General features: G+C 41.6%; 1 protein-coding gene across 1 annotated transcript in view; it reads right to left on the bottom strand.

Moving 5' to 3' along the window:
- The window catches only part of KSR1 (kinase suppressor of ras 1), a 116,627-nt gene that overhangs the window by 51,698 nt on the left and 51,006 nt on the right, over positions 1-13,923 (bottom strand). The window contains exon 2 of the mRNA XM_069971125.1: positions 10,002-10,142. Coding sequence (XP_069827226.1) covers positions 10,002-10,142 — 141 coding nt within the window. The remainder of the gene's footprint in view (positions 1-10,001; positions 10,143-13,923) is intronic.

The raw sequence follows: 13,923 nt of genomic DNA, 5'->3' as shown, positions 1-13,923 counted from the left end.
TCTATTCAGATCCAGGGAATCAGAGGAGAAATTCCTGCGTAAAAAAAAGATTCCCAAGACTATGGAAAACAGGAGAAGGAGAGCAGGAGAAACTCTGATATGGGGTCCACAGAAATGTACAAGAAGAAGCATTACCTTGAAGATGACCAGTGTGGCTTTATCCAAAACTACATAGGTGAGATAGTAGCACAATGAAGTGCTGCAGCAGTCCCCTGGGTTTTGAAGACTGTGTATCTGCGAGTTAGCACAAGCACAGGCGTCCAGATTTCTCCTGTGCACCCTGCAGCATTTCATCCTAAACACAGAGCTGCACACATGACTGCAGAGAGAACCTATCCAACACACTAGGTACACAGCCCTCTGGCACTAAGGTGCTTGTAGCTCATTAATCAGACATTCCTTCAAGTAACTGGCACTAAAGCTACTGTGTGCTCTAATGCCATGTGACAATACATTACCACGTCTGATAGAGCTCAACCTACCTACATACATACATACATATCACATACATCCATGATCTAATATTAGAGCAACATTGGGGGTATTTCTGCTTTGCAGGCTTCATAGCTAATTTTCAGTTACCCCTAAGCTAGTGGGTATAGCCTAGCTCTGTGATGGTGGCGATACACTGCACTATAAATACTATGCGATTATAGTAAGCACCAAGAAGCAGAATCATGGACATTATAAAGCACAACTAAGCAAGCACTGGGGTGAGATCTAATATAGTCAACCCATGTACCCTCTTTGGAATCTGTCCGCTAGTGGATTTCTCCAGCCACTCCCCATTTCTCTTCTCCACTTTCCCTTTCATATATATATATATGTAGCACATAACCTCAGGATCCCTTAAAGAGACACTGTCATCACAAAAAAATTTTGACACGTCAAAGAGACATTTCAAAAGTTTTTAAATTGGAGTTTTCAAATCAATAGAATTATGTTGGATCTTACAGTGTCAGTACAGTAGCGCGAAGATTTAACCAGTTTCAAAGCTTCTGGCATCATAAATAATGAGGTTGGGAAGTACAAATTCCATTCTGTACCGCAGTGTCTGTATTTACGGACTGTGCACAGAACGTGTGACTACCCACTATGAACTATGCAGGACTAAGCATGTGTGTGCACAGCTGCATGTTTATGGAGGTGGACAGAGTAAAGCTACTGAAAAAGAACAGCAGGTGGCGCTATACCAAAATTATTATCTGGTGACGCAATTATTGTAAAAATGAAAATGTTGAGAATACAAATAATAAAGTGAAACACAGAAAGCGTCATACGTTTAACGATAGCTCAAACCATGAGCCTTTCCCACTAAGCAACTTTGTGTAGCGTGTAGCGTTTCCTTCAATACACTCAAAAACATTATAAATCAAGGCTTTGATACATTGTAATGCACTTATTAAAGCATAAGAATGGTCTGAAAACCCCAAACAGACATGGGGGAGATTTATCAACATGGTGTAAAGTGAAACTGGCTCAGTTGCCCCTAGCAACCAATCAGATTCCACCTTTCATTCTTCACAGATTCTTTAGAAAATGAAAGGTGGAATCTGATTAGTTGCTAGGGGCAACTGGGCCAACTCTACTTTACACCATGTTTGATAAATCTCCCCCATGGTGTATACCGGCTGGGGCACATGTACAACAGGTTGTAAACAGAATATTAAATGCATGGTATAGATCAGGGGTAAAGAACCTTGGCTCGCTAGCTGTTGCAGAACTACAACTCCCATCATGCCTGGAGCTAAAGCTTTGGCTGTCCAGGCATGATGGAAGTTGTAGTTTAGCTACAGCTGGAGAGCTAATGTTCCCTACCCCTGCTATCAATAATAAGGTGCAGCATGGCACACAGAGCGCCACCTAGTCAGCTGCCTTCTCCTTATACAGAATTAATATCATCAATACACAGAACGTTTCTTAGTGTCCACAATAGGTTAAAAAACGAGGACCATTCAGACTTCAATAATTCCCCTTACGTTACATATATCACTGTTGGACAGATTATTAAAAAAATAATGAGTTTTCCTTTAAGGGTGTAAAATAAAAATATAGCGTTAGTCACCTAACATAAGGCATTTTAAGAATCCTCTCGTAGGCTGAAAGAATTCGTTAGGCGTGCAAAGACAAAGCTAATTCTATAAGGCGATGAAGACATTTGAAAGATTTTCAATGCAAAAAGATTCACAGGTAAACAGATATGGCAGAGATAAAAAAAAATTGTCGTTCCATGCTTAAGGGCTGCATCATTTATACCTTGGGATAAGACCGTGTAAAGATACGCAGTAAAAAAAAAACACAGAAAACTAGATAAAGAGAAACCCTATATTCGACTACATCTAGCAAACTCGGCTCTGCTACATCTGACAGAGATAATTGAAGCGTCCACTTCCCAACAGGTGACAAGTGTGAGAAGAGAGCACAGTAAATAGCCAACATACCTTCCTGTCTGTGAGGTCTCTGCAGAACAATCCTCTCAGGCACCTCAGTGTGACTGGCTGCTTGTGATCCCTGTTAGACATTCTGACTGCTGCCTGGTGCAACAACAGTGCATTGTCAGACTAATCTCTCAGCAGAATGCGAGCCCGGATCATTCTTGTGCATGCCGGGGATGGACTATTTACAGACAGCAAGTAAATGCAGAGGGGCTTAGGACTTCACAATGACTGCAGTCAACTAGAGAGTCACTGGTCAAATATAGGAGCCTGTCACAAAGCGGCGAATCAGCACATACTTGAGCATTACGAGGGAGCCTGTATTTGTGGCATGACTGAGACTGCCAGCTTCGGGGCTTTCCAGCCTGGTAACCTATTTTTACATCAGACTACAAATCTCTGCAAAATAGCTTTGAAAAACATAGGACAAGTGTCTAGGTTACAACGAGGCATCTGGGATGAGTCAACTAACAGATGCCACACAGCCCTCCTCAGAGAGGCAGAGGGCAGAACTGGCTTCTCTTAGGTGTCACTGCGACACAGGAGATCACAAAAGTTCACCCCATGTTTTCAAGAAAAGCATATATGTTCTTCAGTTCAATTAATAGAAGGACTACTGCTCACATTCAGAAGCTGAAAACACTAGAGATGAGCAAACCGGGTTTGGGTTCGAGTCGATCCGAACCCGAACTTTCAGCATTTGATTAGCTGGGGCTGCTGAACTTAGATAAAGCTCTAAGGTTGTCTGGAAAACATGGATACAGCCAATGACTATATCCATGATTTCCGCATAGCCTTAGGGCTTTATCCAACTTCAGCAGCCACAGCTAATCAAAAGCCAAAAGTTCGGGTTCGGATGGACTCGAGCATGCTCGAGGTTCGCTCAACTCTAAAAAAACACCCATCCAGATGATATACGGATGACACAGATGTATGGCTCTTTATAGGACAGATCTATTGGTTTCTAATAGTTTAATGTCCGGGTTTGCATCACATTTTCGCTATTTGTCGAGGCTATATATTTAAATGCATGAAAAAGGCATATGCACTCCTTTTAGAAAATCTAGTAAACCTGTACCTTCCACACAGCGGGCAGAGAGAGAGATCCGGAGCAGGCATTTCTGCTATGGTTATACCTGCTTCCAGACGTAATCAGTGATAAATAAGAAGCAGGCTGAGGCCGCACCTCTTCTCCGCCTTGCGGCCCCTTCTGACGCGTACTCCTGGTGTACACCACCGAAAAGGCACACATTTTTGCCTTTTGATAAATGTGCCCTATAAACTTTGTTTGGTAAAATGTAGTGTAACACTTTTGTTTACATTTTTGCTTTGTTTATATTTGGATCAATTTTTTTTTCATGGTTTATCATGTTTTTTTTTTGTCCTGCCTGAGAAACATATACCCGACGTATACTTTTTTACTGATGAAAAAGTTAAGGCTTATGTTTCCAAAGGTTTAACATATCCATTTTTACTTCCGGGCATGCACAGTTATAGTCCTCCATCCGCTATATCATCCATTAGCTGTGACTTAAAGGGGTTATCCAGCGCTACAAAAACATGGCCACTTTCCCCCTACTGTTGTCTCCAGTTTGGGTGGGGTTTTGAAACTCAGTTCCATTGAAGTAAATGGAGCTTAATTGCAAACTGCACCTGAACTGGAGACAACAGTAGGGGGGAAAGTGGCCATGTTTCTGTAGCGCTGGATAACCCCTTTAAGGCCCTATTACACAAATCAATTATTGGGCGTATTTGGCCGATTATCGGCCATTACAACCAAAACCCGCTTCGTGATAACAATCTGCTACTGCCATAGTAACAATCTGCTACTGCCGCCTCTCCTATTACACAGAGCGGCAGTAGCAGATTGTTACTAGTAGACCGCTGCCATCTTCTATGGGCCCCCAGGAAGATCTCCTTTGCGCCCTCCCCCCCCCCCCCCCCCACCCCGTGCCCCTGTCACCTACCCACTCGCTGTTGGTGCATGTAATAGCGCTGGCAGTGAGTTCGGAACGAGGAGCAAGTGAGCATTAACCTGACAGAAGAAATGAGACCTTCCATAGTACCTGGCTTAATGAATGGGATATCTGTATGACTAGGTTCACACTTATGTTGGAGCTCTGTTAATTTTGCAGGGTCTGTGCGGACAAAAATAAGAACCAAGAGTAATGCATGATAGGACGAGTCCCCTAAAATGTGAGATGGTCTTTGTAACCGTTCTTGGCTCTGGCTAAGAAATGAAGATCCTGAACAATGGACCCCTTTATTAACTAATTTGCCAATAGCAACCAGAGTCAGCTATCAGAATAAGAAAGGGATGCACAGCAGTCAAGGTCCTGGTTTCTGGAGAGGGAAACAGGGACTGGCAGGTATAAATTTTGTGTTCTCTCAACCCACTGCCTCCCCTGTAGTTTTTTATATTTCACCAGACTTCTCGTTTAAATACAAACTTTAACAAATCAAATGCCGAAACATTTAGCAAAAAATACTACTACAGCAACGGACTTCCTTTAATATGTCTTATTGCAGTATTATATGTAGTACAATATGGTTTTATTAATATTAGTCACAATAGGGAATCACATCTGAAACTGACATAGATGCATACGCTACACTGTATCAACATATTCCTCTATGTAACATTTGTATACTGGTGTCATTGGTGGATGTAATATGGCATAGATATAAGGAAGACAAGCAAGGAGTATTTCTGCTACACACAAGTTCACCTGACAAGCACATTTTTATGTGTTTTAGTCACATCTCATTTGTTCCCCTATTTGTCATTCAATGGCCATAATACCCTGATCTCTGAGAAGTTACCGTCAGGGGCCTGGTATGTATGCCCATTACAACAATTGTAAAATATGTCCCTCTTTCCAGTTGAATCACTTTACAAGTCAAGCACACAATGGATACGTGCTGCCAATACAGCGTTCACATTTGTTATGTTTGGCTCTGTTCCGTGAATGTCACATTTTATCACTTCCACACCCCATCAAATATCACCCTAGAGACCCTACTATGCAAACTCAGGGGCTTTGTCTTTTTTTTTTTTTTTTGTGGAAGACAAAAAGACCTAGATTTCTCTATCTGCATGGAATCAGAACGGTCTGGTTTTGCCCTTAGCAACCAATCACAGACATTCATATTTTACCAGAGCTTATTAAGATATGAAGCTGAGCCGTGACAGATTGCTGTGGAAAAAAAATGATTGTATTTTTTAGGTAGGTTGATAAATCGTTGCAATTGCTAAATTTCAATTGTTTGACCTTAATAGCTTTTCCTGCTATAAAATACATGTAAAATAAACCCTTTACATATCACATCGGTGAAATTGTTTTAGTTTGTTATGGGAACTCTAAAAGGAAATGTCACACCTGATAAAATCCACCTATGCACTCAGAGTCAGAAGGGCTGTCTATAGAGATGAGCGAACCGGGTTCGGGTCCATCCGAACCCGATCGTTCAGCATTTGATTAGCGGGGGCTGCTGAAGTTGGATAAAGCTCTAAGGTTGTCTGGAAAACATGGATACAGCCTATGACTATATCCATGTTTTCCACATAGTCTTAGGGCTTTATTTAACTTCAGCAGCCACCGCTAATCAAATGCTGAAAGTTCGGGTTCGGATGGACTTGAGCATGCTCCAGGTTCGCTCATCTCTAGCTGTCTATGAACCACTGAATAACAAGCCTAGTTTACTGTTTAGGAGCATAAAAAGTTGAGTCACTATTCCTATGGGGGCTACAGTGATGGGCTCGGTTCTTTATATTAAGGATACTGTAGGACCTCTTTTATTTTAGTGGTAAAGGGGAAGTCCGGGGCTGCAATTATGTTTGGAAAAGGCAGGGGCAGAGGGGGAACATTTTAACTACCACTACTCACCTGTCCCTGTGCCTGTCCAGTGCCGGATTGGCCTCCAGATCTTCTTCTCAGCAAACAACACAACCTGGCAGATTGACAGTCCGCTCAGCCAGTCAGTGACTGGGGTGTGGCACTGCTCCAGTCACTGATTGGTTGAGTAGGCTGTCCACCAGCGGAGTCAGGCATTTTCACCCCCGAGTTGTGACATCATCCCAACTCGGGGGAAAATGCCTTCAGGTTGGGGGCCCGCAGGACCTTCTGGCACATCGATTCATGGGCCCGGGGAGAGGTAAGTAGTTGTTCCTTATGATGTTCTTCCCTGACGGAATTTAAAATAAAAAAAAAACGCCGGACTTCTCCTTTAATGAATGTGCATTACCTTTAATCCTGAACATTTGGATATAATGGATTCATGTCAGACTGGCTAGAATATTATAAGAAGTGTATTCCAGAGAAAGAAAATATATCTGGCTCCTAGAGAACAGATTGCACAGAACATGTAGTATCCAGCGCGAAGCATACAGCTACATCAGTGAGCAAAGCACGCATGGGGGAGGAGAGGGTGTTGATCAGCAACAAAGTGATAATTAATTCCCACAATCTGCAAAGGAAAAGGAACAGATAGCTGCTCAGAGAATAAGACATCTTATACCAGTATTCTACAGAAACCTCGCCATTAACTGTATTACAACCAATCAGGCACAAAGCACATGAGGCACTGGATACATATATTATATATATATATATATATATATATATATATATATATATATATATATATATATATATATATACATATACACACACACACACACACACACACACACAGTATATACTACATATACTACAGCCAGAGGTTCCATACAAATAATAACAATCATCTTTATTTAACTAGCATCAGCCATGGTGCTTTACAATTCTGGGCAGACATATTTAGATAAATCAGACATTACAGAACTACGATCATAATTGTCAATACAGTTACAAGAGCTTACAATCTATGAGTATAAGTATACATGCACACTAAGGGTCCTATTCCACGGGCCGAGGAGGGCCCGATCAACAATGTAAACGATCTGCTAGATAGCCATTCGTTTACTGGGCCTATTCCACGGCCTGATGATCGTTGAGCGAGGGCTGCAAGGACATTGTTACCGATGTCCTTGCAGCATCATACATTACCTGTCCAGGCTTCTGCTCCGCTCTGTCTTCATCCCCGGGTCCCGCGCGCTCTATCTTCAGAATGACCGGCCATTCTGAAGATAGAGCGCGCGGGACCAGGGGATGAAGACAGCGCGGAGAAGAAGCCTGGACAGGTAATGTATGCTGCTGCTGCTTGTCAAATCGTCAGTCGCCCGCCGTGCACTGATATTCAACCGTAGCGATGCGCGGTGAGGGAAAGATGATTTTAGGTCTGTCCCTAAATGAACGATCAGCCGATGACACAATCATCGGCTGATCGTTCTCTTTATTTCACCGAACGATAATCGACCGAATCGGGCCAAATGGCCCTTAGGCTATGTTCACATGCTGTACAAACAACGGCCGTTGCTTAGCATGTTTCTACAGCTGACATTGAAATATCAGCCATAGGAACATTATTTTAGCCCAACATAGACTGCTGTCCCATTAGGGTGTGTCCTGTAATAAAATTCTATTGACTTCAATGCAAAGTACAGTGTATTCATTTTTTTTGCGGCTCTGTTGAACAACTGTGGTTGTTCGCTACACTATGTGAACAACGGTCATTGTTTGCAATGACTTCAATGCAAATAATTTCATTATGAAAAGAACGGCCATTGTGTTACAAAAAATGGCAGTTCTTTTCATAAACAGTATGTTGTGTGAACATAGCCTTATTACACGGGGCGACTGAGAAAAGCAAATGAGCACTGTCAGCGTGTCAGCTTGCTCCTCATTCCCCGCTCGCTGTAGACGCCATTACACGCGGCGGCAGCAAGCGGGTGAGAGTCGGGAGCCACGAGGAGCTGTGGGGTGGCTGTCCGGTTGATCACTAGATCGTCCAGGCAGCCCATAGCAGATGGCAGCGGTCTGCTACCACCACTCCTATTCCATTAAGCAACAGCAGCAGATCGCTGCTATCTTAATCGTTTGTCTTTCAATATGTTGAAAGTCAAACAACTGCAACGATCAACTGACCTCGTTCATGTCAGCTGATCGTTGCCTTCTATTACACAAGACGATTATCGTCCTTAACGGCCGATATTGCATGAATACGGCGATAATTGTTTCCTGTAATAGGGCCTTTAGGCTGCAGTCACACACAACAGAAAACGACGATCTTGTCTGCAGTGCCTTCAGAAAGTGTGATCAATTGCGCTGTCTGCTCCACGAAAAAACATAATGCTGCAAATTTTTGAGGGGTTCCTTGTTTACGTATTGCAGTACGGTAAAACTGACATGACATATATTCTATAGGTCAGTCTGAATACAGTGATACGCAGTTTACATAGCTTTTCTAATGTTTTACTATTTTCATTAACAGCAAAACCTTTAACCTTTTTTTTTTGCAAATAGGTTTGATTACGATGGCCCTATTGTGAATCTTAGAGCTTTTATTTTTTCACCCACGGGGCTGTATGGGGTGTAATTTTTTGCGTCATGATCTCTAGTTTTTATTAGTACCATATTTGTGTAGATGAGCCGTATTGATCAATATTAAAAAATTACTGCTTCTGGTTTATGCCGTTCACCGTGCAGGAACCATATTGTTTTATTTTAATAGATTGGACGATTACACACGCTACAGTATATTATATGTTTATTTATTTTTATGTGTTTTATTTATAAAATGGTAAAGGGGGCTGCAGCAGCCGAGAGCAATAGAACACCGATCTCATTGATCTATGCAGTATATCTATTCCAAAAATTCCAAAGTGCAAAATTGCACATTTTTGATATATTTGTGATAAAAAGCGATCAAAATGTCGCAAATACACAAACAAGGTACCAATAGAAAGTACACATGATGGTGCAAAAAAATGACACCTCACACATAAACCCCATAGACCAATGGATAAAAGCGTAATAAGCATGGTAATAGAGCAATTTTAAGAAACATATATTTTTAAAAGGTTATAATTTTTGAAAGACATCAAATAAAATACCAGTTATGCAAGTTACATATCGTCGTAATCATACTGACTTGTGGAACATATATAACATGTCAGTTTTACCCTAGGAAAAATGGCGTAAAAACAACCCCCCCCCCCCCAAATTAAAAAAAAATTACATTTTTTTCTTCTATTTCACCAGCCATATAATTTTTTTTGCTTTCATGGCATATTTTTGGCAAAAATTATGTCTGCCATTGCAAAGTACAATTAGTGGCGCAAAAAATAAGGGCTCATCTTGGTGTCTAGGTAGAAAAATGGCCTTATATACACGAGGAGGAGAAAACGAAAGTGCAAAAATTTAAATTGGCTCGGTAACCCACTACAGCAAATAAATGTCATAAAGAAGAGACCCTTCAAGCTCAACACAACACTACTTATTTTACACACAAAATTAGCCTAACATTTTTAGACTTTTCTGGCATTTGGAGACGCATACCTCTTAGTAACAATCTCCACCTGCTCTGGAGTGGATTTCTGCCATGGCTTACGCCTGTTCTGTGACATATGCCGGGTGACAAATTTGCCCCTATGTGTTTAAAGCATAAATGGGAAAATGTACTTACCTGTACCACCTCATTTCTCACACCAGTTGTATAGAGCCAGTCAGTGACTTTAGGATACCTGTTCAGCATCTGTGTTCTCTCAGGATGAGGCACTTGAAGCTTGCACTGAAGCTGCTTGCTGATGTAGTTCATCAGCTTGGCCTGCAAAGAGAAAGCAATATATAAATATACAGCACAAAAAACTGGTTTAACTATAAATGCTTCAACTATAATTTTATAAAAACTAGATGATATAGATGCACATATAATTATTGGAATCAGCATTATGTTAAGTACATAACACTATATAAAGCGTACTTGGTACAGTCATGTATTCAGTTTTACATATAAATAAGCAAAGATAAAGTTAAAAAAGAAAGAATTCATTTACCTAACACAAAATAAAAAACAGAAATGTACTTCGAGAAGTGCATATACTAAAATAAGTAACCAAAGGAATGGCTGTCAATCAATACCAACAGTTATGCTCAGCCAATCGCGGCTGAGCACAGTTATGACGCGGCAGAGGGGGGCCGGCATGAGGGACGGCAGGAGCGGGTCGGCCGGCCTCCCAAAGATTACATCACTGTCAGAAGACGGCGGACGGGGGTCGACACGTATCAGGTATGTATAATGCACTACACTTCCGGGTCCACGGGCGGGGGTCGGGGAACACGGGGAAGGGGGCCATTCACATACATAACATAGATTACAAAAGTTGTATAACTTTGTGTGTTATTGTGTTATTTTGTGAATAATTTCTTAGCGCCACACTACCCCCTTTAATTAAACCCCCACTTCCATGCCTCATGCCCCTCAGTAAATTTGATGAATCTGTAGCTGTTGTTATCTACACCAGCTCTGAACTGATGTCAAAGACGGATGAAAAGTTTTTATAGGTCAATTTATTGGTAACGAATTAGTCTGAACATTGAGACTCTGACAAGCGCGGAGAAGTCTACTTTGCTAAGTACTACCCTCCCCACTCTGTCTTAGACCTACCCAGACCCCATTCAATTACACTGAAAGTCCATCTAGGTCATGTGACACAGAGCGAATGCACACAGACTTCTTCTAGCTCGTTCTCCTGATCAGTCACAGTCTAAATGCTCAGACTGTGACCGATCAAAACTAATACGTCTCTCTGAAGTTGACACGTCTCTCTTTTAAATGACAATACCCATCTAAAGGAGAAGTCCAGCCAGACCCATTTTTTTTAGCAAGTGCTGGTGAGGGGGAAGATAAAAGAAATAACATGCTCTTACCTCCCCCTGCTCCAGCACCGCCGCTCTGGTCCCGAGCCGCTCGCTGGTCTGAGCGGGAACACGAGTCGTGACAGGTGAGGTCTGCTAGGCCAGTCAGCGCCCAAGGTGGGATCCCACTACGCAGACTGGCTGAGCGGAGCTAACACCCGAGTCTCCCAGGAAGCAACCGGAGACCAGATTGGTGGTATGCGGCCACCAACGCTGTTTTTGTGCAGCATTTTCTTCCAGGCCAAAAATATAGCTGGTCAAAAACATGTCTGAAGATAGTCTGATAGTAACCACCCTTGGAAGTCTATATAACACCTATGCATGTTCGCTTGTCTGTTCAGCCACCAATCCACTGAAAAAAAGGGAAAGAGAACCTTTCATGTTGAAGAACAGCAAGACTCCACTTTCCAGTTCAATTTGATAGCACATCAATGGAAACAAATCTTTAAAGGTAAAAGCCATGGGGAGTGTAAAGATGGATAACTTCCTTTATGGTTCCACACTTACTTTACTTTTTACTGTATACAGGAAATATAAAAACAGATTTTATTATCTGTGTTATGGAAAATGTTACCAGAAGGGCGAGTTTTTTTTCCTGCAAGTATTCAGGTTAATGGCCACTTATTACATGTGTGAAGCAGCTAAACCACCAAACTGAAAAATCAAAAAGTGCTGCCATAAAGTACACTGCTGGAAGCACAGCACCATTTTTTTTTGCATTTTGCATGACATTTGGTCAAAACATGGCGCACGCTGTTTACACACCATTTTTTTTGAGCCATTCAATATTTTTGGACATTTTGAGGCCAAGTAATGTATGTTATTTTTCAATGATGTCTATTATTTCTAAACAACGGACGTTATTAGACCTAAAAATGATCGACGTCCAAACAAACAAATTTTTAACAAAATTTTTATTACCGTATTTTTTGGCATATAAGACGACTTTTTAACCCCGAAAAACTTCTTCTTAGAAGTCGGGGGTCGTTTTATACGCTGGGTATGGACGCCCCACATGGTGGAGGAGTTAAAAAATGGCCCACTTTTGTAGTGGGTCGACCACTACAAAAGAAACAAACAGTTAACTCACTTGGGGCCCGTTCCCGGCTTCTTCCGAAGCTCTTCCGGCAGCCTCAGAGTTTCTCTGATGAGATAACAAGTTGCTCGGGAGAGCTTTCTGTCTCTTTAATATGCTGCCCTCAGTGGGGGCAGCATCACCACTCTAAAAGCTCCCTTTAGGCAGATTACACTAGACTTCAGGGAAGATTTTGAAATGCATTTTTAAGGAATTTTTGGCCATTCATCAGACACCGATGCTGGACAAGTCATTCCAGTACATCCCGAAGGTGTTAGATGAGGTTGAAGTCAGTGCTCTGTGGAGGACAGTAGAGTTCTTTCACACCAAGCTCACCCAACCATGACTTTATGGAACTTACTTTGTGTACCTCACCACTTCCATGCCGGATGAGGAAAGGGCCTACCCTAAACTCTTCCCACAAATTTGGAAGCATACAATTCTTTAGATCTCTTTATATGCTAAATCATCATTAAGGGGCCTGAACCAACTCTTGAAAAACAAAAAGTATTCCTTCACCAAACTTTACAGATGGCACAATGGAATTAGACAGGTAACATTCTACTGGCATTCACCAAACCCAGACTTATTAGACTGCTACCCCATGACGATACTTGGCATTGTGCTTGGTGAAGTAAGGCTTACATTCAGGCAGTAGGCTACAGAAATCCATAAAGCTCCCTCTGTACTTACTGACCCTGCTGTATAACATTACAGCTAAACGTAAAGCCTTCCTTTAGTTACCAGAAATCCAAATAACAAAAATGGTGATTGCTCACCCACGCTAGACGCGTTTTGGCCAAAACCTAAGGCTAAGGCTATTTTCACGCAACATATTTTTTTCTGACAAGAAGAGACGCTATTTGCAAATAAAACAGCCGTTCTAGTCATCGAAAAATGTGTTGCGTTGAAGTCAATGCAAACAACGGTCGTGGTTTTTTTAAAAAACAACTCTTGTTTGGTACGGCCATGGAAATAATGGACACGTGTACTGGAATCAATACAATTTTCAGTGCAACAATGGCCGTTGTTTGACACTCATTGCAACTCAGGCCCTCCAGCTGTTGCAAAACTACAATTCCCAGCATGCCTGGACAGCCAAAGCTTTAGCTTTGGCTGTCCAGGCATGATGGGAATTGTAGTTTTGAAACAGCTGGAGGGCCTGAGTTTGACACCTGTGGAAGGACCTATTACTTGTGCTACAGCATTTCCAAAGTTACTAACATTAACCCCTCAATTTCCATGGACCGCCATAGAAGTTTTAAATTAGCAAGTAGTAATTTTTTTGCTGTGTAAGCCAGTGGAGTTAGTCAGGTGCATCTTGTAGGCTGGATGCAAAAACTGTTGAATTCATTTAATGTGACACACAGAATAATAAGGGAGTGGGGGGAGGTCAGATCGGTTTTCACAGCAGTGTATATATCATGATGTACCTTGCAGGAATAATTATGATACATTGCCATAATTCAGAATGCCAATAGATTTAACAAAAAGGTCTCCATGGAAACTAAGCTTTTGTTTAGTTTAAACCATTAATGCCATACACGAAAATTATTTTCAGCTTTTTCTATAAATAATAAGTTTAATCCCAGATGTACTTCAGCAACTTGTACCA

This window comes from Dendropsophus ebraccatus, chromosome 5, assembly GCF_027789765.1.
Source record: "Dendropsophus ebraccatus isolate aDenEbr1 chromosome 5, aDenEbr1.pat, whole genome shotgun sequence".
NCBI lineage: Eukaryota > Metazoa > Chordata > Amphibia > Anura > Hylidae > Dendropsophus > Dendropsophus ebraccatus.
This window is presented reverse-complemented; position numbering and strand designations above follow the sequence as displayed.